Source organism: Castor canadensis, chromosome 15 (genome assembly GCF_047511655.1).
Source record: "Castor canadensis chromosome 15, mCasCan1.hap1v2, whole genome shotgun sequence".
NCBI classification, from domain to species: domain Eukaryota; kingdom Metazoa; phylum Chordata; class Mammalia; order Rodentia; family Castoridae; genus Castor; species Castor canadensis.
Window position 1 is genome coordinate 6,608,491 of NC_133400.1, and position 26,499 is coordinate 6,634,989.

General features: G+C 41.7%; 1 protein-coding gene across 4 annotated transcripts in view; it reads right to left on the reverse strand.

The window, feature by feature from the left end:
* Gan (gigaxonin) overlaps positions 1–26,499 on the reverse strand; it is a 70,326-nt gene that overhangs the window by 24,398 nt on the left and 19,429 nt on the right. For 3 of the 4 annotated variants that reach the window (XM_074055587.1, XM_020179744.2, XM_074055588.1), the window contains 5 exons: positions 18,463–18,577; positions 15,920–16,270; positions 12,408–12,625; positions 12,112–12,233; positions 9–121 (listed from right to left, as the gene is read on the reverse strand). In XM_074055587.1, the coding sequence (XP_073911688.1) occupies positions 9–121; positions 12,112–12,233; positions 12,408–12,625; positions 15,920–16,270; positions 18,463–18,577 (919 nt within the window). The remainder of the gene's footprint in view (positions 1–8; positions 122–12,111; positions 12,234–12,407; positions 12,626–15,919; positions 16,271–18,462; positions 18,578–26,499) is intronic. The other variant, XM_074055589.1, reaches the window with a different exon arrangement.

A 26,499-nucleotide genomic window follows, 5' to 3' on the forward strand; every position in this document is an offset into this window, starting at 1 on the left:
CACTTTACCTCATTCATGGGTGGCAATGCAGTCCATGTGTTTGCATCAGGATCATACTTTTCTCCAGAGCTCAGTGTCTGCTTATTTTCATCTTGGCCCCCGAATACAAACAAAAATCCTTCTGCAAAAACACAGGAGACATACACGACAACTGAAATGCAAGTCTTCAGCATCCATCAGCAGCACTGTGTGGAGTCAGAGTGAATGGGGAATGCTTCTCCAACACTGACGGTCTTCTCCAGACTCAGGACCTTCGCCAAATCCCTGACTCACTCTGGCTGTTTTGTCTTACTGGTTTCAGTCTTTGGAGGATCCCCACTCCCTACAGCATGAAGGGAAGGCTGCCACTACTCTCCAATCACCAGGCAGTGCGGAGCCATTGTGGTTCATCTACTCCATTCCCCAGCTGTGGATTCTCATGCAGCTCCTGACCCTACCTCACATCTGTTTTCGTGACCCCAGGAGCAATCAGAGCTGAGCACCTGTGTGTACTCATGTTCAAAACAGGATCCAGGAGTAACTGCCGAGCTTCCTATTTTGGGTAATGGTGGATTAGTTTATTCTTCCTCAACATTTTAAAAATAGTCAGCTGCGGGTGTAGCTCACTGGTAGAACCCAGGGCTTCCTACATGCTGGGTTCCATACCCAACAATGCAAAAAAATAAAAATAATCTTAGAAGCCAACAAGATAATAAAGCAGAACTGAAGGGAAAAGCTGAGCCTCTAGAGAGGCTATCAGACCATTTTGCTTTGGAGGCATTTGCCACTCTGAGAAAATCTGTGCCTTTTGTCCTGCTGATGAAAAACAGAGAAATCTAAGCCCCAGGCTCACAGAAGATGTGGTTTCCAGCAGAAATCCACTCCAAAGTCACACAATCTCAGGACATACCAGAATCAGTACTCAGATGTCAATCTCCTTCCTTGTCTCGGAAATCTCAAGCCCTGAACTTGAGTTTTTTTCTTTCTTTCTTTTTTTTTTTTTGTGGCACTGGGCTTTGAACTACTCAGGGTCTTACCTTACTAGGCAGGCACTCTTACCGCCTGAGCGACTCTGTCAGCCCTAAACTTGATTTTACAGTAACAGTACATTAGCAGTGTTTCCAGGCAACTGGCAGACACAAATGCAAAGCTTCTTTAGAAGACAGTACCTTTGTCTAAGCCTTAGATTCTTGTTTTTGTTGGTGGAACTGAGGGCCTCAAGCTTGCTAGGCAAGCTCTCTACCACTTGAGCCACCCCTGCCAACCCTTTTCTGTGTTGGGTATTTTCAACAGGGTCTTGTGAACTATTTGTCCAGGCTGGCTTGGCACTGTGATTCTCCTGAGTAGCTGGGATTACAGGCATGAGCCACTGGCACTGGCTTAAGCCTAGACTCTTGATGATTTTAAGGCATTAATCATTCCTACAAATAATTTTAAGTAGAACGAGTACCATTCAGCCAAAGATGATCAGGATACCAAGAAACTAGGTTCTAATGGGGAAAAAACAAAACAAAAAACCAAACCAACCAACCAAAGAAAGCAAATCAGCAGAAGCAGAAGCAAGAGAATTTCAAACACTGGAGTAACCAGAAGATGATGAGACAACAACGCCAACACCAGCAACACAACAAGACAACAGACAAGAGATTCCAAGATGGCGGCTAGAGGGAGGAGGCAGAAAGTGTGCTTCCTAAAGTAAAATCTTGGAGAGATGCTGGAGACACACATTACAGGAAAAACCACCAAGAAGAGGCAAAACTTTGACTTCCCCACACCCCCAGCCCATGCATAGAAGCTCCACTTCACATTAAACGGAGAAACCAGGCGGGCTCTCTCGCCGCTGCCAGACGGCAGAGCCCAGATGGCTTGGAAAGACGTGGACCACAAGGTGAGCTAAGTGGCACACGGTAAATCCCACAGACAACCCTGGGCCAGATCAGCATAGCCCCCTGGACAGACCAACCCCCACCCAGGGAAAAAAGAAAAAAAAACTGAATAATAAACAATAACAACAAAAAAGACACGTAGCAAAGAGGGCGGGATGCTCTGAGCACCTAAGGGGGAGGGGCAATCCCTCACAGAACTGTAAATAAACAAGCCGGTCAGAGAAGGCAGGAGCAGGGGCCTGCGCCCAGCAACCAGGAGTGGGAAACCTTGTAAAAGCAGCAGAGGGAGGAAAACTCCACAGGAGACGGGGAAGGCCAACTTCCCACGTGAACTGTAAATAAACATGCCAGCCTGAGAAAGCTGGTGCAGTGTCACCTCCCCCAGTGTGCTTGGAAAGGGGAAAGCTTGTAGCAGTGGCGGTTAGGCCCAGGAGAACTCTAAGTAAACAAAGCTTGAGGGCCAGGTAAGTGTTAAGCTCACTCCTGAGATCTGCATAAATAAAGCCTCCAGCCACAGCAGGCTGACAGCAGCGGGCAGGTGAGCCACAGACGCAGATACCATTCACAGAACTGTCTCCAGACTCTTTTTTTCTCTCTCCCTCCCTTTGATGAGACAACTGAACTACACCTGCATGCTGAAAAACTTACTGAAACTGTATTGCATTTGAACTTGGGGCACTTTGTGGTGTTTTTTTTTTGTTTTTTTTCCCTTTGATGAGACAATGACAGAACTACTTCTGAGACACCATCTCCAGGATTGGAGGCTGAGGGACTAACACCAAAATTATTAAGACTGAAACTTTATTGCATTTGAACTTGGAGATTTTTAAATTTCTTTCTATTTTTATTTTTTATTTTATTTTTTCTTTCTCAGTCCTCTGTCTCTCTAATGTCTATTCAGCTTATACTGTTGATTAGTACTCTATCTCTCCCTGTTTATATCTTTGAAACTTTTGTTTGTTTTTTTACTTGTTTGTTTTCCCCTTTCTTTAACTTCTTTGCTTTCCCTCTCCTCTCACCCTTCCATTCTAAATATCACCATTGTTATTATTACAAGCTAGAAAACACTTAATTGCACACAGTACAGGGACAACAACAACCCCAAGGACAATGACAAGAAGACAGAAAAAACACAGAAACCAGTTTCCCCACAGCAAAAAATTAGTACAGGAACCAGAGGGAAATGAAGAAAACAGATACTCAGATCCAGACTCCAACATAATGAAGATAAACTATGCCAAAGAACCCAATGAAGCCCACAAGAATAATCTAAAAGAAGAAATCCTATAGGTAATCAATGAGAATTTTATAGAGATGATACTGGATATGGTCAACCAAAATGTACAGGAGACACTCAAGAAATTCCAAGAAAACAAAAATAGAGAATTTGAAAAAGCACAAGAAGAAATAAAAGAAACCATAGAAGCACTGTATAAACACCAAAGTGAAACAAAGAACACGATTAATAACGAGATAAGTGAACTCAGGACAAAAATAGACAACATTAAAGAGGAAATGACTCAGGATATGGAAAACCTCAGAAAAAAGAACGAAACAGAACTGCAAAACAAAATGGAAGGCCAATCCAGCAGAATAGAACAAACAAAAGACAGAATCTCAGAACTCAAAGATGAAATGGTAAAGGAAAAACTGAAGAACTATTAGTTAAACAACTCAAGACCTGTGAAAAGAAAATGCAAGAACTCACTGACTCCATCAAAAGACCAAACCTGAGAATCATAGGCATTGAAGAAGGAGAAGAGGTGAAAGCAAAGGGAATGAGTAATATATTCAACAAAATAATATCAGAAAATTTCCCAAATCTAGAGAAATGTATTCCCATACAGATGCAAGAGGCCTCCAGAACCCCAAACAGACCAGACCAAAATAGATCTACCCCACAGCATATTATCATTAAAACAACAAATACAGAGACCCAAGAAAGAATACTGAAGGCTGTAAGAGAGAAAAAACAAATTACATACAAAGGTAAATCCATCAGAATCACAGCAGACTTCTCAACAGAAACATTAAAAGCAAGAATAGCTTGGGGTGAGATCTTCCAGGCACTGAATGAAAATAACTTCAACCCTAGCATACTCTACCCAGTGAAACTATCATTCAAAGTAGATGGAGCAATAAAAGTCTTCCATGATAAGCAGAAACTAAAACAGTATGTGACCACAAAGCCATCACTACAAAAGATTCTTCAAGGGATTCTGCACACAGAAAGTGAAACCAAACATAACCATGAAAAGACAGGCAGCACCAAACTACAGGAAAAGAAAAAGCAAGAAAGCAGAGAGTAACCTCAACTTAGGTGAACACAATCAAACCTTCAAACAACTAAGACAATTAAGTGACAGGAATCACCACATACCTGTCAGTACTAACACTTAATGTTAATGAACTTAATTCCTCCATCAAAAGGCACCGTTTGATGAACTGGATTAAAAAGGAAGATCCAACAATTTGTTGCTTACAGGAGACCCATCTCACCGACAGAAATAAGCATAGGCTTAGGAAGAAAGGCTGGAAGAAGATTTACCCAGCCAATGGCCCCCGAAAACAGGCAGAAGTAGCAATACTTATCTCTGACAAAGTAGACTTCAAACCTACATTGATCAAACGAGATAAAGAAGGACATTCCATACTAATAAAAGGGGAAATAGACCAAAAGGAAATAACAATTATCAACCTATATGCACCCAATGTCAATGCACCCAATTTCATCAAACATACCCTGAAGACCTAAAAGCATATATTAACTCCAACACAGTGGTCATGGGAGACTTTAACACACCATTAGCATCAATAGATAGGTCATCCAAACAAAAAATCAATAAAGAAATCCTAGATCTAAAATATACCATAGATCAAATGGACCTAGTTGATGTCTACAGAACATTTCATTCAACTTCTACACAATATACATTCTTCTCAGCAGCCCATGGAACCTTCTCCAAAATTGTTCATATCCTAGGGTACAAAGCAAGCCTCAGCAAATATAAGAAAATAGAAATTATACCGTGCATACTATCTGATCACAATGCAGTAAAACTAGAACTCAACAACAAAAGTAAAGACAAAAAATATGCAAACAGCTGGAAACTGAGTAACTCACTGCTTAATGAACAATGGGTCATTGATGAAATAAAAGAGGAAATTAAAAAGTTCCTGGAAACTAGTGACAGCAGGGTTATATCACACAAGGCAAATGAGGCACCTGCTTTAGGTGAAAAATTTAAGAAGATAGTGCAGGCACAGTGGCTCACACTTGTAATCCTAGCTACTCAGGAGGCAGAGATCAGAAGGATCAAGATTCAAAGCCAGACTGAGCAAGAAATTAGTGAGATGCCATTTCAACCATGGCGGCACTCACCTGTCATTCCAGCTATGCAGGGAGTCACAAACAGGAGGTCCAGACCAGCACATCATAAAGTGAGACCCTATCTCAAAAGTGGCCAGTGCAAAAACGGCTGGGGATGTGGTTCAAGTAGTAGAGTTCTCTGCCTAGCAAGTGCAAGGCCCTGAGTTCAAGCCTCAGTACTGCCAAAAAAACCAATCTAAGATTTAATGTATAATATCTCAGTGCTGAAAACAGGTTTCAAGTTATTTCCATAATGGTTAAATTATATACTCACACTCTAAGATAGTTTATTTGTGAATGCAATTAAAAGCTCCACTTGCAATTATTGATAATTTATTGCTTATGCATATTTTAAACAAAATTGGTCTCAATTAATGACTTATATCTATGAAAAAGAATTTTAAGTTATATGCACATTAAAATCAAATGGAAAATAAAAAAAATCAAGGGGATGTCAAAAATCTCAGATATCAGATAAATAATATTTTACGGCAATATTTTTCAATTTATAACTTTGTAAAAAATCTGTGCTGAACAATATTTCAAAATCTTAAATAAAAACAGACTCTGACAATACCAGGCCAAGCTGTACTAGAGCTTGAGGCAAAAGGAAAAAAATGTGTATATGAATTTATGCCTTTTTGCTGGTTAATTTGTTTTCCCAAAACAATAAAGGAATTTTAAAAATAAAAAAATAAATAAATAAAAAGTTCCTGGAAGTCAATGAAAATGAAAACACAACCTACTGGAACCTATGGGACACAGCAAAGGCAGTCCTGAGAGGAAAGTTCATAGCCATGAGGGCATATATTAAAAAGACAGAAAGATCCCAAATCAATGACCTAATGATACATCTCAAACTCCTAAAAAACAAGAACAAGCAAATCCCAAAACAAATAAAAGGAGAGAAATAATAAAAATAAGAGCTGAAATCAATGAAATAGAAACCAAAAAAACCACACAAAGAATTAATGAAACAAAAAGTTGCTTCTTTGAAAAAATAAACAAGATTGACAGACCCCTGACAAACCTGACTAAAATGAGGAGAGAAAAAACCCAAATTAGTACAATCAGGAATGCAAAAGGGGAGATAACAACAAACACCATGGAAGTCCAGGAAATCATCAGAGACTACTTTGAGAACCTATATTCAAATAAATTTGAAAATCTTAAAGAAATGGACAGATTCCTAGATACATATGATCATCCAAAACTGAATGAAGAGGATATTAATCACCTGAATAGATCCATAACACAAAATGAAATTTAAGCAGCAATCAAGAGTCTCCCCAAAAAGAAAAGTCCAGGACCTGATGGATTCTCTGCTGAATTCTATCAGACCTTTAAAAAGAACTAATTCCAACTCTTCTTAAACTGTTCCATGAAATAGAAAGGGAAGGAAAACTGCCCAACACATTTTATGAAGCCAGTATTATGCTTATCCCAAAACCAGGCAAAGACACCTCCAAAAAGGAGAACTATAGGCCAATCTCCTTAATGAACACTGATTCAAAAATCCTCAACAAAATAATGGCAAACCCAATTCAACAACACATCAAAAAGATCATTCACCACAACCAAGTAGGCTTCATTCCAGGAATGCAAGGGGGGGGGGTTCAACATACGAAAATCAATAAACGTAATAAACCACATTAACAGAAGCAAAGACAAAAACCACTTGATCATCTCAATAGATGCAGAAAAAGCCTTTGATAAGATCTGACACCATTCCATGATAAAAGCTCTAAGAAAACTAGGAACAGAAGGAAAGTACCTCAACATTAAAAAAGCTATATATGACAAACTTACAGCCAGAATTATACTTAATGGAGAAAAACTGAAACCATTCCATCTAAAATTAGGAACTAGACAAGGATGCCCACTATCTCCACTCCTATTCAACATAGTACTGGAATTCCTAGCCAGAGCAATTAGGCAAGAAGAAGGAATAAAAGGAATACAAATAGGTAAATAAACTGTTAAAATATCCCTATTTGCAGACAATATGATCCTATACCCAAAAAACTCTACTCAAAAGCTCCTAGACACCATCAATGGCTATAGCAAGGTAGCAGGATATAAAATCAACATAGAAAAATCATTAGCATTTCTATACACTAATAATGAACAAACTGAAAAAGAATATATGAAAACAATTCCATTTACAATAGCCTCAAAAAAAATCAAATACCTAGGTGTAAACCTAACAAAAGATGTGAATGACCTCTACAAGGAAAACTATAAACTTCCGAAGAAAGAGATTGAGGAAGACTATAGAAAGTGGAGAGATCTCCCATGCTTATGGATTGGTAGAATCAACATAATAAACATTGTGTCTATACTCCCAAAAGTAATCTACATGTTTAATGCAATTCCCATCAAAATTCCAATGACATTCATTAAAGAGACTGAAAAATCTAACGTGAAATTTATATGGAAACACAAGAGGCCATGAATAACCAAGGCAATACTCAGTCAAAAGAACAATGCTGGAGGTATCACGATACCTGACTTCAAACTATATTACAAAGCAATAACAATAAAAACAGCATGGTACTGGCACAAAAACATACATGAAGATCAGTGGAACAGAATAGAGGACCCGGATATGAAGCCACCCAACTATAACCAACTTGTCTTTGACAAAGGCGCTAAAAATATATGATGGAGAAAAGACAGCCTCTTCAACAAATAGGTATAGGCAAGAACTTTCTCAATGGAACCCCAGCAGCACAGCAACTAAGAGATAGCATAGATAAATGGGACTTCATAAAACTAAAAAGCTTCTGCTCAACAAAAGAAATGGTCTCTAAACTGAAGAGAACACCCACAGAGTGGGAGAAAATATTTGCCAGCTACACATCAAAGGACTGATGACCAGAATATATAGGGAACTCAAAAAACTAAATTCTCCCAAAATTAATGAACCAATAAAGAAATGGACAAGTGAACTAAACAGAACTTTCTCAAAAGAAGAAATTCAAATGGCCAAAAAACACATGAAAAAGTGCTCACCATCTCTAGCAATAAAGGAAATGCAAATTAAAACCACACTAAGATTCCACCTCACCCCTGTTAGAATAGCCATCATTAGCAATACTACTAACAACAGGTGTTGGCGAGGATGCGGGGGAAAAAGGAACCCTCTTAACACTGCTGGTGGGAATGTAAACTAGTACAACCACTCTGGAAAAAAATTTGGAGGCTACTTAAAAAGCTAAACATTGATCTACCATATGATCCAGCAAAACCACTCTTGGGGATATACCCAAAAGACTGTGACACAGGTTACTCCAGAGGCACCTGCACACCCATGTTTATTGCGGCACTATTCACAATAGCCAAGTTATGGAAACAGCCAAGATGCCCCACCACTGACAAATGGATCAAGAAAATGTGGTATCTATACACAATGGAATTTTATGCAGCCATGAAGAAGAACGAAATGTTATCATCTGCTGGTAAATGGATGGAATTGGAGAACGTCATTCTGAGTGAGGTTAGCCTGGCCCAAAAGACCAAAAATCGTATGTTCTCCCTCATATGCGGACATTAGATGAAAGGCAAACACAAGGGGATTGGACTTTGATCACATGATAAAGTGAGAGCATACAAGGGAGGTATGAGGATAGGTAAGACACCTAAAAAATTAGCTAGCATTTGTTGCCCTCAACGCAGAGAAACTAAAGCAGATACTTTAAAGCAACTGAGACCAACAGGAGAAAGGGACCAGGAACTAGAGAAAAGGTTAGATCAAAAAGAATTAACCTAGAAGGTAACACACACGCACAGGAAATCAATGCGAGTCAGCTCCCTGTATAGCTACCCTTATCTCAACCAGCAAACACCCTTGTTCCTTCTATTATTGCTTATATTCTCTCTTCAACAAAATTAGAGATAAGGGCAAAATAGTTTCTGCCGGGTAGTGAGGGGGTAGGGGGGGAGAGGGAGGGGGTAGGGGGGTAAGGGAGGGGGTGTGGGAAGGGGGGAGCAATGGCCCAAACATTGTGTGCACATATGAATAAAATAAAAATAAAAATAAAAAGATAACAGACAACACCACCAGCAATGAAAGAAAGTCTAAGGTAAGTCCAGAAAACATGGAGGTACAGAAATGAAAACCATTTAAAGAGAGTCTAGAAATCAAACAATTCAATGGGCAGGGTAATAGCAGATGCATCAGTTAAAGAAAATTTCTTTTGAATAGAAGTTAAATCAAAAGCAGTCATCAACAGGGCAGTGTGGAGGAAAAAAAAAGATGGAAAGTAACAGAAAGAAGTAGGTAGTGGAGGGTGAAGGATGGTGTAAGAAAGGCCCGCCAGTGTTTGCTGAGACTTCAAAGAGCAGAGGGAGAGAGAACAGAGTAGAGGCAGTATGTGAAGGCAAAATGGGTAAGAATGTTCCAAAATTGAAAGGCCAATCCAGAGTGTCAAAAAACACAAGTCCCAAATATGATATAATTTTAAATAAAACATATATACCTAGGCGTACTATAACATAATGGTAGGTACAAGGAAGAAATAATAAAGAAAACCTTAAATAAAACCCCAGGGAAAATAAAGACTTTTTAGGGGTACCCTCTCTTGGGACTCCCCCTCCCAAGTCTGGAGGCTCTACTCTCCTGCTTCATACTTTCCTATCTCAATAAACTCTCCTGCTTTATTTGCAAAAACAAACAAACAAAAAACCCAAGATTTTTTAGACTGACAGTTGACTTAAGAATGAAAGCCAGGTCAGGTGCCAGTGGTTCATGCCTGTAATCCTAGCTATTCAGGAGGCAGAGATCAGGAGAATCGTGGTTTGAAGTCAGCCTGGGAAAATAGATTGTGAGACCCTGTTGAAAATAATCAACACAAAAAAGGGCTGGCAGGGGTGCCTCAAGTGGTAAAGTGCCTGCCCAGCAAGTGTGAGGCTCTGAGTTCAAACCCCAGTACCACAAAAAAAAAAAAAGGAAAGCCAGATGTCAGTGGAAAGGCATCTTCAAATGTGGTGAAAAAAAAAAAGTATCAATGCAAAATTGTATACCTGGCAAAAAATATTCTTTAAGATCAAAGGCAAAGTAAGGACATTTGTGTGTTATTTTTTTTTTTGGCAGCACTGGGGTTTGAACTCAGGGTCTCATACTTGCTAGGCAGACACTCTTACTGCTTGAGCCACTCAGCCAGCCCTAACTGTATTTACTCTTTGTGTGTATGTGCATTCCTGTTAATGCCAGTGCTCAGGAGACTAAAGCAAGAGCATTCAAATTAGAGGCCAGCCTGGACTACACAGTAAGACCCTGTCTCAAACCCTTTCACCCTCTCACCCTAAAAATGACATTTGCAGACAAATAAATCAAAAGGAAATTTGAAAGGATGAACTTCAGAGATAAGAATTAACACTGCCCATTCATTCATCCATCCAAAAATACAGTTAAAAATATATATAATAGCACGTATATATTTACTAATACTCATGTCTTTTTTTTTTGTGGTACTGGGGTTTGAACTCAGGGCCTATACCTTGAGCCACTCCACCAGTCCTTTTTCTGAGATAGGTTTTTTTGAGATAGGGTCTCATGAACTGTTTGCCTGGGCTGGCTTCAAACCACAATCCTCCTGATCTCTGCCTCCTGAGTAGCCAGGATTATAGACAAGAGCCACCGGTGCCTGGCTCTCATGTGTTTTAATACCGTAAGACCGTGACACATGAAAAGATGGAAATACCTAGACACAGAATAAATGTATTCCTTTAACTGTGATCACTCAAGAGACAGGCTATAATTTCTAAGGTAACTTCCCCAAAGGAATGTAAACAAGAATATAACTTCTAAACTGGCAGAGAGGAAAAACTAAATGACACAAAATAGTTAAAATCAATTTTCTTAAAAGGTAAGAAAAGAAAGAAATGGAGCACACCAGGGAAATGGGAAAAAGCAAAATAAAAAATACAAGATCATTTCAGCCTCAGTCAACACAACTCTATGCACAACTTCCTTGTTTAGGTGCTAAAATACCAACCTGTCCAGAAAATGTTTAGAAAGCAGTGACACAGGAACCTTTGTAAAGGTGCAGGTGAGTGACGATTTTAAGTATGTGTACATATTATGGAAAGACACTTGGGGGAGCCAAGTCTGGGAGGACAGACTAGGACAAGGAGACCCTCAGCCTGCTATCCAATGCTTTACTGTTGACAATTGCTCCATTATCACTGAGACTCATAAAATGATTCCATTTTATAAATAGTATAGCCATAACCATCTTTGTGGTATGGTACTGTAGAACTTTAAAAGTTTTTAAAGGAACATTAGTGAGCAAGCAGACAAATCAAGTAAGAGTTCTAGGAGGCCTCTGACCATCACTAGAATCAGGTGACACGGCACTTGTTGGGCAAATGCAGATGGAAGGTCCGAGGGGAAGAGAAAGGTAGCAAGTGTGGTGAGGCAGCAGCCACAATCTTTTGTACAGCCTCCTGAAGTGAGAGCTCTGAATGAAGTGGAACAGTTTTCAAACTTGTGAAGGTCAAGTACAACATACTCTCTGTCATGAAGTAACCTGAAGCCTCTACTAACAAGTACTATTTCCTCACAGGAAATGCCTGCTTTACATGATACAGTTTAACTACACTGTAATTCTAAGCAGTGTGAAACTCCAGGATGGGAATGTCGAGGCTCAAAGGCAACACTGTGTTGGGGGTGGGGATGGTGAGACCTGGAAACAATGCGGTGGCCTAAGATGCTCCTCTCTCATCATCACCTTGAAAGCTGTACCGCCTGACAATGTCACCATGTAGAGACAGTAAGTTATCTCTAGAAGAGGGTTTTGAGTGATTCCCTAGAACCCTGAAATTACACATTACTCGGTCTGGTGTTCAACTAAAGGTGGCCACAGACAGTACCTGCTGAGAGGACGCCATGGTTAATTCTGGGCATGCTCAGAGGGGCCAGCTCGATCCAAAGCTGCCGGTTAGGGTCGTACAGCGGGCACATGCAGCGCATAGCTGCCGTGGGTTTCCGTGAACTGAGGAAATGAATAATCGATCAGAGGTTAAGGTCTTCTGCAGTTCTGCTCACATGGAGCATTACTAGTTTTAGCGCTGTAAGGAATGATCAGAACACCAATTTAAAACGCTGACAGCTACTGTGGTTTAGATGCCCTTCCCAGAAACCCTGCTGAGGACCCCTGCCCCCTCACACTCTTTCCTCGCCGCCGACAGTCACGATGCACTCTGAGTAGCCCCGAGGCTTGAAGCTGGCCAGCATGGCCTCTCCCTGCTGCGGCTGGCTGAGCGGTATGTTGCTGCACTCTTTGACGATTTCTCGCACTAATGGTTCATTCAGCATCTGTTCCCGTAAATAACTGGAGTCCAACCCTGAAACCCACAGTGCTGACATGACATCCTTCATGTGGACCTAGGAGGGCAGAAAGGACAGGGAGAGAAAATGGAGAACGTGACCCAAGGCTTTTAGAGTGTGCATTTGCCAAGTCATAGGAACTACCACTGTTAACACTCCATTACAGTCCCAATACTGCTTGAATATGCAACACAAGCCCTTTCCTTCCTATCTCCCACAGGCTCGGAGAATTAAAGTTTACTTTTTAAAAAATTATCAGTTCAGGGCTGGACGCAGTGGTTCATGTCTTTAATCCTAATTACTTGTGAGGCTTGCAGTTCAAGGTCAGCCCAAGCAAAAACGCAGTGAAACTCTATGTCAAAAACAAACCAGGTGTGGTGATGGCAGCTCAGGTAGAAGGATCATGGCTTAGGGCCAGCTGTATCTGAAAACCTGGGGCTTGGCTCAAGTGGTGGAGCACTTGCCTAGCAAACTCAAAAGACCTGAGTTCAAACCCCAGCACCACCAAAAACCAAAAACCACCAAAAAACCCTACAACCCCCCACAAAAAAACCTCCCAAAAATCAGTTCAGTATCAGCATAAAGTTTCAAGCAGTGTTCTTTACACCTCAAGGCTTCCCATTGCAATAGATAAGCAAAGTCAAAAATGGCTATATTTTGCTGTTTCCCATATTTGGATAGGCTATGAAATATGTAATAATTATATAGAAGTATTCTAGGCAGTATCAACCTTAACACTGTAAGAAAAATACAGAAAAGCCAAAGTTCAAAAAACTCCCGAGTACATATAATCATTTCTGCAGTGATCGATGTTCACAGTTATCTGACACACACAAAAGGAATTATATACTCTTGTTTCATAGCTATGTCTGAACCAATTGACCAGGGGAAACACTTTTAATGATTTTTGATTAGCTTATTAACTGGCACAGTCAGGAGATTTTTCTTGATTTGAAGTAGTCATTTTAAGGTATACTTTCCTATAGTCTGAGTGATGAAAGCCCATCGTCTTTATAGCACTGAGTTCAGATTTCCAAAGGACAAAGTGCAGTTTCCCCACTCTGTGGTGAGGGAGGCTCCAGCAGAGGCTGGCGAGGAGCAACTTCCTACATGGGTTCAGTGAGCGGGATGAACTGGACACTTCTGTCTCCTTTCCTAACCTACCCAACTAACATGGAAAAAGAATACTACAGTTCCAAACCAAAACTAGTTTCTCCATGTACATACACACAAGCTGCAGGAACAATGACCAGCGCAATTATACATTTTGAAACCCACTCTCTAAAGCCAACCCATTTCTTCCTTTGAAACTGATTGGAGCTAGTCTTACTCACAAAGAGAAGACTTGAAAGCAAGTCCTGCCCTTCTGCTCACCTCCACTGTATTCCCCATTTGGATCTAAAGGCTGACATTCTCTGAGACCCTCTTTCCTGAGCTGTCACTCTGGAACATTTCCTCTTTGTATGGAGCAGCACTGCTACAAACTCCAGAGCTCCCCCTCCACCCCGCTTTCCCTCCCCATGATGTCATCCACTCTGGGGAGAGCCCCACCAAAGCTCTTTAGGCCCAGGCTCCTCACCCTTCTGCCAGACTCCATGTGCCATCATCTGCCTGCTGATGGTACCAGCAGGGTACCTGGGAGGGGTCAATCCCAGTGACGTAAGAGGACAAGATGACGCTGACAGCACAAGTGGAGATATTTCAGGTCCGTAATTTCCAGCCTAAGCTTGAAATGCATTTTCCCATTAAAAGCAATGTATAAGGGATAAGTTCAATGGCCATTATTTTTTTCCGGTGTATTGTGAGACACATGGGCTTCTACAGATTGGTCTTGAGCGATAAAATGACCCAACTCTCCCCAAAGACATTTAGTTAAGAATAAAACACTGCTAAGTACTGTTAAATAAATCACTGTTAATGTTTCTGACACACCCTTATTGTAAGCTTCCTGCTAAAGTTTATTTTTACTTTATTTAATTTAATTTATATTTTGGTGGTACTGGGGTACTGCTAAGATGCTGGGCTCTAGGGTGATGACTCCCTAATCGATAGCTGTCAGTCTCTTCCCTGGTGTCTTGGCCGTCTTGAGTGGAGGACTATTAGGCAAACAGCTGGCAGGACTGCCCTCACGCCAATCTAACTGTTTTCAATACTCCAGAGGCCTTGAGGAAGTTGCACAGCACCACAGCTTGCTGCTGAAGCACAGCTCCACTCCAGCTCCAGAAGGCACTGTCCCAGCCATAACTGTTTCAAACAGCTTGCGCTGGACTCTGCCATCACAAGCCTCAGTGAACTCTAGCAGCCATTTTCACCCAGGCCAGGGTGGGACACTTCCCCTGGGGGCCCAGGGGTAGGCCTGTGTTTAGTGTAGACATGGATTGGTGCAAACACCATTGCACACCCCTTTCAGGCTACATAAGCAGGATGTTCAGCTTTTACTTTTTGAGTCAGCAGGGAGACACCCTCTGTGCTGCTCTGTAGGGATGCAACATTAGGTCTAATAAAAAGTCTTCAAGTAGCCTTTTCTTTCTATTTTTGATTTTTATCATTAGTACAGTGGGTTCAGTGGGTAGCATGGAGAGGAGCCGGCAGAAACAGCAGCAGAGCAGTAGCAGCAGCAACGGTGGCAGCAGCAGTGGCAAGAAGACATCTGAAGAGTTCCAGAGAGCAATCAGGAGCAGGGAGCAGACGTTGGGGAGACAACAAAGGCTAGGAAGAGCTGAAGATGAGAAACTACAGGCCCTGGTGACTGGAAGAGTTCCATGGAGCTGCAAAGCCTTAAGGGCTAAGAACTGCAGCAGATACTCGAGGCTGGAAAGCTGTCCAACTAGCTGCTGTAGGAGCTGAGGGTCCCAGTACCCGGGGCCTGCTCAGAAGCTGTAACACTAGTAGGCACTGCCTGCTGCTGCTCACCGCTGCTCCAAGACAAGAGTTATAATAGCTGCCAAGTGCCACAGCCACTGGTGGTAGGAGCCTGGAGCAATAAGCTTCCAACCCGAGTCCCTAGAGCCATAGTCACTGGCTTCTAAAGCCTGGAGCAAGAGGCCCTCAGCTCTCAGGGCTTGGAGCTATGAGCCTCTGGCCCTGCCAGAGCAGCTCCTAGGATCAGGGCTCCCAGGCCCAGGAAGAACCAGCACTGGAAGAGTTTCTCCTCGCCCAGTCACAATTCATTATTAAGGCAGAGTAAAGGGACCCTACCAGCTGACTTGGTAACAGTCAACTGTAGTCATATATGGGGGAAATGTTTTCCAGACATCTTTTAGGCCACAACTTATAAGTCTTTCAACAACTATATTTGGATTAAAAATAAGTGCAAAGGCAACAAAAGACCATGCCATAAGTGACAGCTACCTTTCTTATTTCTGTATCGTGCGCTATCCATCGAATCACTGCTTCAAACACATATCTTTCGTTGCCAACGTTCAACTTCTCAAGAGAAATCACTTCTTTGAGCTTCTGAGGACTCAGTTCGAGGAACTCTTCTGTGCTGCTGACATCTCGGAAGTGAGTCTCCAGGTACTCGGTGGCGAGGTAGTGGACGTGGTGCAGGCAGTAGTGCAGGGCGAAGTCACGGATGCCGATGCAGTTCTCGGCTGCAATGCAGCCCTCTAAGAACTCGCAGCACAGCGTCTTAAGGTCCGTCAGCAGCAGCAGGTCTGCTGCCTGCACAACATCCTGGATTGTATCTTCACTTAGCCTGATCTGAAAAGAACCAGAAATATGAGATATTTAAAACCCAAACCACTAGCCTATCAGGTTGACCTACATGAAATGGCCATTTTTGTAGGTCAGAGATGAATACATACTGGCAATCTCACACACATCAACCAAGCACATTTTTTCAAGAGTTTGTGCCACCAAAGGACCTTCTCCCAACACGAGCAGATATATTCAACTTTTAACCTGTTTAACTTTTCCAGCCAGTGGGAACTCCTGCTCACCCTGCTGAGGGAACCTGTCCATGTACTCCTTCTCTAACTCAGAAAAACCTGAGTGAAATGCTCAGGCCATGGGACATTCTATCTTCCGTGGTTTTCCTCAGGTGTTGGAAATCTTGACTCCAAGCGTGTCAAGTTTCCTCTTGTGTCAAGTGATACGCCACAAGGGACACATGTCCTCGATATAAAGCATTTACATCATCAGGAGCCCCATCCTGAATATCAAAACACTGTCCATGGTGCAATGGACACAACTGGGCCTCAAACTGCCTTCTGGAATAAATCCTTAATACCATCCTTCCCGTCATAAATGTTTACTTTTCCTTCATTTTCCTCAATTTTCTGATCTGTCTCTCTCTACTCCACAGTTTCTCTATGCAACAGGAAAGCAATGTAGAGATATGGGCCACTAAAATACTGCCACAATCACAAGTGAATTCCCCAAAGCAAGAGTGCTTCCCTACATTCAGAAATGAGAGGATATACAGAATACAACAAGAAACAATTTTTTTTACCACATTTTAAACATTTCATACCACTGATTTAAAAAAAAAAAGCATTATTGGCAATTGCCTTCAAACCAGAGCATAAGAACTGTGGAAAGTAGGAGACTGACTAAGCCCCAAGGAAGGGAGACCTTCCTATGTACAGGACATTCAATCTAGCCAGAAGACAGTGGATAACTGTAGGCTATTCAAATATAGGCAAGTGAAAAAACAGACTGCACCTCAATAAACTAAATGCCAATTCAAGAGTTTTTTATAGTTTACAGTGCAATTTAAATTGGGGACAAGTCACAGAATCAATCTGTAAACACAGTTTCAAAGTTCAAATCCAAGCCTGCACAGGTCTATGCTCTCACTGGACTGTCACTCATGTACATATGCTCTGACTTGACTTTCCAAGTCAGATGAGAGGCTGGTGGTACAACTGATTTAATGTTACTGCAGAGTATCTCCAATATTTTAAAGGCTGTCCCCAAAATAATTTAAATCCATTTGTTTTTAACAATCACACACACACATGCCCACTGCCTTGTGTTTACAGAAAGAGAAGGAGGTAATATGAAATCACACCACACACTTCAAAAGGATGAGAAGCACCGAGTTTGACTGGACAGAATACTTAGAAAATATGCAGGAGAAACAGCCTTGACAGAAAGAAGTAAAACAGTAACAATGAAAAAGGACCAGAGGAGGAGCAGGGACAAGACCTCGGAGAGAATGAAGACAGAACGTACTCTCAGAGAACCGATGTAAGATACACTAACCTTCTTTGGTTAAAAACTGACCCTGACTCACACACTTCTAAGATTCTTCTCAAGAGTCCCATGCTAGAATATAAGTTACACAATGGAGGCTGAGGGTGGGAGGCAGGCAAAAGAAAAGAAAGAAGTCCAGTCATTTATCATAAAATCTCCAGAAATACATGTGGGCACAGAGAGCAAAAGGAAATCAGGGTGAAGAGCAGCAGTGGGCAGGGACACAGGCATCAGTACCGTAACAAGAGTGTCTTTCATTTGCGTGAATCCCTTTTTTGGGGAATGACCTATAAGAAACTGTCCATTTCTACAAACCATCCCCAATGCCCAAGGAGGCTTCTATTTTCACACTATGGAGAATGAAGCTCCCCAGGTAGTGTGGACACAGAGCAAGACTGGATTCAAGATACAAAGAGCACGAGAGACAGCAGTGAAGGGCACATCCCGTGTTCGTCATCTCATCCTGGAGGTGGAGCTCAGAGCGGCAAACCAGGAACTTGCATTTGGGTCTATGCTCTTACTTCGTCTGTTTCTCTGTAGAAGCAGAGCCTAAGAAAACCACATGGGTGCCCTCAGCAGGAGGAGATACCAGTCGCAGCAGACGATGACAGAAGATGAGGATGGCAGTGCCGCCCTGGCGTGTGACAGCTGAGAGCTTGCGAAGCCTCTGAGGCCTCCTCCCCTGTGTCTCATACCTGCCCACTGAAGATGTAATCCAGGATCTCTCTCATAACCATTACCGATATCCCTTCAAGTTCAATCTTATAAGTGGATCCATCATCTTTTGGAGGATTATAGTTTAACTTTGTCCTAAGAAAGGGAAAAAAATGTGAAATTCTATGAAAGAACAGAAATAGCTATACATATTTACGCACTCAATACTCTATAATTATACACTTATCAGTATATGTACCTCCAACCTATGAAATTTAGCTTAACTTTAGATCAATGTATTTTTACAACTTTATAGAACATTGGTCCCAGGATTCAAAATACTTTTTTTTGATGGTACTGGGGATTGAACCCAGGGCTATTCCCTACCCCCCCAACCCGAACTTTTTTTTTGAGACAAGGTCTTACTATGTAGCCCAGGCTGGCTTCAAACTCATGATCCTCTGCTTCAGTCTTAGAGTGCTGAGATTAAAGGTGTATGCCACTGTGTGTGGCTTGTTTCCAGGTTTTTGATATTGTGCACAGGGTTGCTGTGACTATTATTATGTCTCCTTTTGTACTGTGTAAAAGAATTTCCTTCAGGTGCATGGCAGGAGAACTGTGGTACTGGATAATTCTAGCTTGACAGGAGCATCACGTGCTGTGCGAGTACCTGTGGACAAATCCCAGTCCTTCTGACTCTGGCTCTGTAATTTTGCTGACCCCGAGCTCGGCACCTGCGGCCTGAGTTTCCATGTCTGGGAAATACATGTTCAGTTCATGTTTCTAAGGTTTTAATTCTTATTTTTTTTTGCAATGTTAGGAATCAAACCCAGGGTCTTGCAAATCCAGGAACCCCAGTTCCTTAAAAAATATTTAAGTGAAATTTTGAAACATCTCATTGAAGTGAATTATAGGTCTGTCAAACTGCAGAAATGGCGTTATGTCAACTGCTCCCTAATTGCCGTGCTAAGAAAAGGGACGCACACCTTCAAATGCTGCCATCTAAGTAGCAATAGTTAAAGGGATAACATCTCAGAAACAAATATTTAAACTCATTCTTTGCATTCAGGCTTCTATAATAAAGTAAATAAAGAATAAAACTTTCAATAGAGTAAATACAAAGAGAACAAAACTTCATAAACTAGAAAATAGACAAGAGTAACAGACTTGGAATACTAAGGAAGTTTAATCCTAAATTAGCAGTATGCAAAACCAAGACACTACCCTAAACTGCACTGAAGACTTGAAAAGGCTCAGGCAGCTGTGGAAGGAGGGAAGAAGGACAAGCTAAAAACAGAGCTGACTAACAAAGTTGTAGCAAAGTGCCAGATTCCCAGATGTAACAGCTCCTGCGCACAGTGTAGTAAGGATCTTTCCAGCTCTGGTGGAAGAGAAGCAATTTACATTCTGAAAAGGAAAGAAGTGAGGATACCAGGAACTTTTAAGGGTGTGCTGTACCAAAATCTGTGAGAGTTAAGAGAACATGTGCACACTGAGTGCTGAACCACCAGTCTGTCTTCCCCAACTCAGCTTCTAAAAGGCTGAAAGCAAGACCTATATTCTCTAAGGGAGAAATTGGAAGACTCTGGTGGAGAATTTGATGAGTGCAAGACCTACCAGCACTGATGTTAATGTGCCCCAGGAAAAGGAGCCAGATTGATGATGTGACTGGGAGAGCCATGGCCAGCAAGCCTAGCCCAGAATCAAAGCTTCTCCATGTCACAGCACATGAAGACATGGAACTCACTTTGGGTAAACAGAAGCTGCCTGTAGACTGGCCAGATGCCACCCAGCCACTCAGAAGACTGGCACCATCAGTATGTTCATACACCTATAACACTCTTTGGGCACACTGGTTAAGAAACTCTTGTTTCAGATCCTCATTCTTAAAATTGAGCAAACAGAACTCACTACACATCTGTGAAAAACAAAAGACAGATACCAAAACCAACAAAAAAAGGCAACTTGAAGGAAGCAAAGATCATGCCAATATGAAAAGTTCAAGGACAAAAGAAAACCTCTCACTAATATTCCCAGACAGAAAAGAGGATATTGGGCTCATGAAACAAGAATAGGATGCTACAAAAAGGAACATTAAGAGAACAGAAACAAACTTTTAATGATTGCAAACTGAAATTTTCAAATGTAGGGTCAAAATGAAAAGTTGAAGAAATCTAGAAGAAAGAGGAAAAGACAAAGGTAGAAAATAGGAGAGATAAATTAAAAAACAAACAAACAAACCTGGAACTGGAAGATCAGTCCAGAAGTTCCAAAAAAGCCAATAAAAAAACCCACAAACCAAGGAAGTACTCATGCAGTACATGAAAACAGACTCACTCCAAGGCGTATCACCACCCCACTCACCACCACACTACTTCAAGATACTGGAAGCAAGGGAAATGCTCACTTTCAGAAAGAGAACAGATTCCATAGGGAAAAACAAGAATTAGAATGGCTTCCTCCTTGTAAGTGGAAGTAGGTAACAATGGGGAGGAGACTTCAAAGTTCTAAAGGAAAAGTATTTCCAATTGTTGGTCAATGTCAAGATAGAACAGGCACTGCCAGCTATACAAGGGCACCAACAACCTCGCTCTCGTGCGGCCTTCCTTAGAATACTGGTGGGAAACATGCCAACTAGAGTAAGTGGAGAAGGTGGAAGAGTGGGCACTAAAAAGACAGATCCACCTGGCAAGTGAGAGATGCAGGCTACTGGGGAAGGAGGACCCCAGAATAACAAGCCATGCACCAGTACGAGAAAGCCCGCCACTCAGCTGCCTGTTGGAGTCCTGGTACATCTGTAGGAAGATGGAATGTTTAGTGTAGCTAAAGGTATAAAGAGAATTTTTAGACAACTTTGTTTCCTCCCTATATTTAAAATCTCCTACTCCTGCTTCTACAGTTTCTTTCTTTTATCCTCTTGGTAGTACAGGAGTTTGAACTCAGGGCCTCAAGCAACGTCCCTGGCCCCTTTTTGCTTTAGTTACATTTCAGGAATGGTTTCATATTTTTGCCTGGCCTGACCTAATACTGTGAACCTTTTATGTAAGCCCCCCTGTATAGCTGGGATCACAGACGTACCCTACCACGCCTGGCTTATTGATTGAGATGGGGCTTTGCTAACTTTTTGCCTGGGTTGCCTCGAACTGTGATCCTCCTGATCGCCACACCCTAGCAGTTGAGATTACAGGCATGAGCCATGGTGCCCAGCACTGCCTCTATAGTTTCCACTACTAAAGATTTTACTCCAAGGCACTTCATTTCCACTTGCTGCACCCTAGAGTTTTGCTACATCTGAGACTTTTACTAAAAAAAACAAAAAAATTCAGTCAAGTTGTCAGTGGAAAGAGAAAGTAGTATAATTGGTAATAATATCTAAGCCATTTCGATGTGGCTTTGAAATGCATCTATCATCTTTCTGGCAGAAGGTGGTCTCTCCAAGCAAGTTTCATGTAGGATGTCATGACTACTAGTATTTCCTAGTCATTGTGCTGGTTGGATTGCCACTTGGCTCCAAATGCATCCTTTTTGCTTGCTCTGTGAAAATCAGTCTGAGTCATTTAAATCATTTTCCTTTGTCAATTGGCAGCATGTTAAGCTTTTCAGGAGAGGGCAAAAGAAAAAAACTACAGGAGAGGGTTTTGCTTCCTGGTCCTGGGTAGCAGTTTGAGAGGCTCTTTCAGTACACAGCTGCCAGCAGCTGTCTAAGACTGTCTCCAGAAACTTCTTCAAACACCTCCCTATGAACAGCTTTCTCAAGCACCTTAGAGGACTGATTTCCAGTAAGTTCCACCAGGGTGAAATTTTCTGCCAATCACTGAGTCAGGGGTATGTCCTTTGAAGGTCTGCCCCGGGGGTGGTGGCTGCTCCTTGTACCTGCTTTCCTGTATTTTTAGTCTTCTCTCCTCACTCGCCAGCCCCTCCCTCACAGTTACTGATTGTTGCACTAAACTTTCCTTGTTCAAATTACACTGTGGTTTCTCTCTCCTGACTACATCTAGGCTAATATAGCACTAGTCTATTTAAAAATGTGTTCAGCTAGGGAAGCATGAACCTAGAATTGGAATTTTTCTTACATTGATGTAATCCATGTTCAAACAAATCTGGTTGTCCCTGTGTTTTGTGCTACAAACAGTGCAGGATGAGCGGATTGGGCTATGAAGGGAAGGGTCACCAGGAGACCTTTCATTGTCTCCTTTCTATTTTTGAGCCACATAACTAGTGTTTTTATTTTTTTCTTCTTTCTTTAAAGATGATTCTACTGTCCTGTTTTCACAATGAGTGGGAATCTCTTTGAAAGAGTATTTTCTTTGAGCAAGTGGTAGAAACAGGTAAGGCTAAGAGGACAGAAAAAGGCCTAGTCTGTATGAGCACTGACCATTTTGACTTCTATAAGATGTGATCCTTTCCAAAGCCCATGCAAAAATGAATCATACACTCTTCACATATTTGAAGCCTAAGTAACAAAACTAATTGTGGTTTAAGTTCACCTGTCCCAAGCCTCCTTATTATCCTATCTGCCTTTGACCTTCTGCAGCATCATCAGTGCTCACCCAACTTCTACCCCCACCTTTGAGAGGCTGGTTCCCGGCTAGTGGCTCCATAGCCAGGTCAGTTTCCCAGATGTCTCCAGGTAAAAATAACTTCAGCTGGGAAATTCACAGCGCTGTAGCAATACCTTCACTATGACATAGTATGGGGTTATCCCGTTTTATCCTTTGTAGGGTGTTTTGTACTATCTCCTTTATTGAACTTCAAGGTCCTTGAGAAAAGTCTTTTTTATTATTGTAACCCTACCATGTAGCTTAGCAGTTTACAAAGAAAAGACAGTGCTTGCTACGATTTGGAGCCCAAAAGCTCATGTGTGGAAGGTCTGGTCCTCAAGGCAGCAGTGCTGAGAGGTGGGGCCTTCTTGAAGGTCACTGGGTCACTAGGGCTCTGACTCATGAACTGATGGGTCTACTTATGGATTCATAGCTTAATGAATTTGGATCAGGGGAGTCTGTTATAAAAGTGAGTTCACTCTCTCTGCTTCCTGGCCACCATGAGGTGAGCAACCTAGCTCCACCACACTCTCTGCCATTGTGTGACCTCACCATGGGCCAAGTAATCACATAATAAAACTGTGAGTCAGAAGTAAATCTTTCCTCCCTGTAAGTTGATTTTTTTTCAGGTATTTTGTCACAGCAATGGAAACCTGACTAACATGATGTGGAACAATTACTTGTAAAGTAAGTTTTAAACTGGTAGTGGTTTTAACTATTAGAAGTACTGACCATGAAAAATGTTTTCAATGCAACTGAACTAGAAGCAGTGACAAGGCGGAATTTTCTAATAATCTATCTGTCCAAACAGGAGGTCACTGAGGCCCAGTGCTTCTCACACAGATCCCCAGAGAGCCTGTCAGCACAAAGCCTTTCTGACTCAGAGGTGGGTGGGCCCGAGAGCCTGTGCTGCAATGAGCTCTCCACGGTGCCATGCTGCTGGGCCCCACACTGCTCTCTGAGCAGCCGCGGGTTTGCTGACACTTCTCAGTGGCCTGTGATCTGTGGTGTTTCTGTATTTCCAACCCATCACAGGTGGATATGTAGATATTTTTGTTTGTCTGATTTTTTTCAAATTTTTTTTTTGTTTGTCTGATTTTTGAGACAGGATTTCATTGTGTAGCTCAGGCTAACCTTGAACTCGAGATCCTCCTACCTCTGCCTCCTAAGTACTGAGATTACAGGTGTATACCACATGCCCACCTGGATGTTTTATAATATAATAAAAATTATTAGAAAAATGAAAAAAAAAAGGGCATAAAAGCACAAGCCCCAATGATTTTATCATTTGATTGACAGATATAAATTACTCTGGTAAATTGTTACAACAGTTCCTAAACTTGAGGCTGGCTTTAGTGGTACATGTCTGTAATATCTGCACTCCAGAGACCAAGGCAGGGGGATTGCAAGTTCAAAGCCTGGGCTAGATGGAAAGCCTATGTCTCAAAACAAAACAAGTCCTTGAACACTTACTCTTGCTGTCTGACCACATGCTATCATGGGCATCACTGGTCTGATGAACCATAGGCTGGATAGTCACCTGTCTGCCAAGAATAAAATGAAAGCTGGAAGGCACAGTTTTACTCCCCTCCAATCTTAGATGGCCTCCTGGGGATGGTATTACAGCCTTGCAGCCTCCCTGATTTCTTGGAGAGTCCATTCCTATGTGTTCCTTTCTAGTTTAGTGGTGCGATGCCTTGCCTTATTCTCCCTCTTTTGTTGTCACTTTTTCTCCAACTCTTGAATTTAAATTTCTATGTGCCGTTAGTTTTTCTTCCATTCTTATTTTACATTTCTTTTCTTCAATATGCCCTAATTTTTCTAGTCCCTACCAATTAACTGTTCTACATCCTGGCTCAAAAATTTTCTTATTAGATTTCCTACTTTTTTTTTTTAATCTAGAATTTTCTCATCTTGCAAATACTTTCTGTCCTGCCACATATAACTGAGAACTCAAGGAACTGTACTAAATGAGGAAAAAGGGAAAAAAGCTAAGCTATAGGATTAATACTTGACACACTTGTATCCAAAGTTAGTCAATAAATTGTAAATCAGTTGTTCTTTTCTATGCTCTCCATTCCCACCCCGGAAGCTACAGAGTCAGATGTGAATTTCTTGTTCTTATCATTATGGGATGTCAAATTTGCAAACTCCTAGAAAATGTAACAGTCTTAAAACACCAGTTTTTGAAAGCAGCTAGAAATATTGGGAGTATTACCCCACAGGCCTCAGGGGCTCAGATGTAAATACCCATGGCTGCCACACTCTTCCCCAGTCTTCTCTTTCTAGGGCAGGACATTTTCCCTTTCTGCTGTCATTTTCTCATTATAAACAGAAGAGGTCAAGTCAGGTAGTTTTAGATCTCTTCTTGACTAAACTGCAGACACAGTTACCACATAGACTCATCCCCGAGAGCCAGCTGCTGACATCTGGCCAAGTCGATGGGCCTGCGAGGATTTCCATTAACCCTTGTGCCCATTAGGCATTTAAGTTAATTTTCCCCTCAACCATCTATCTCCTGACCAAGCGTTTTAAACTTTTCTATTAAAGTTGAGAAGAAAATTGAACAAAACCCAATTCTGCTTCTTCTTGACAACACTTAAAAATGTTTCAATAAGAAAACAGCTGTTGCTAACTAGCTAATAAAGAAGTACTGGACAACCACTTGGGAGGCAGAGGTGGGAGGATCACACTTTGAGACCAGCCTGGGCAAAAAGTTATCAAGACCCTATCTCAAAGAACAAGCCAAGCGTGGTGGCTCACACTTATGATCCTAGCTACATGGGAGGTAATGGCAGGAGGCTCACAGTCCAAGGTTGATCCTGGGCAAAAGCATGAGACCCCTATCTCATGCATGGCTCAAGTAGTATAGTACTTGCCTAGCAAGTGTGAGCCCTGTGTTCAAAACCAAAGTGCAATGCACCCTCCCAAAAGTATTAACACTAGGAATTAAATCCCGAGCCTCTCGCATACTAAGCACATGTTCCACCACTCAGTTACACCCCTAGTCAAGAACTTGGTATTATCCAAAGTTTTACATACATGAAAGGAAGCTATAACTTTTAAATAATTATCAGTGTTAAAGTAATCTTTTGAGTTCTTTTCTTACTGTTTCTAAATTGCTGAAAAAGTCTGGTGTGTCTAATGCTACAACAAACAATCCAAATAATTAGGCCTGGTCCTCACCTTTCAGGAATCATTCTGGACATTACTGAAGGGGATTTGAAGTAACAGGGATAAGAACAAGTACAAGTGGCTTTTCTTCTGTGAGACAAGAGCTTGTCTCTAATAAAAGAAAGGAAACACACCGACACCAAACGCAAAGGAAGGTACTGTGCAAAAAGTCAAGACTCACAGAGATCCTGAAGTGACCCTCGACCATGCACATGGTTTCAAGTGACTCGTGCCACCTGGAATTGCACAGCTCCCATGGGCAGGCTCTTTGAAATATGTGGAGAGGAGCCTCAGACAGTCCTTTTCTGTCAAACTAATAAGTGATTCTCCCTTAGGGAATTTGTTTTCAGATAACACCCCCAC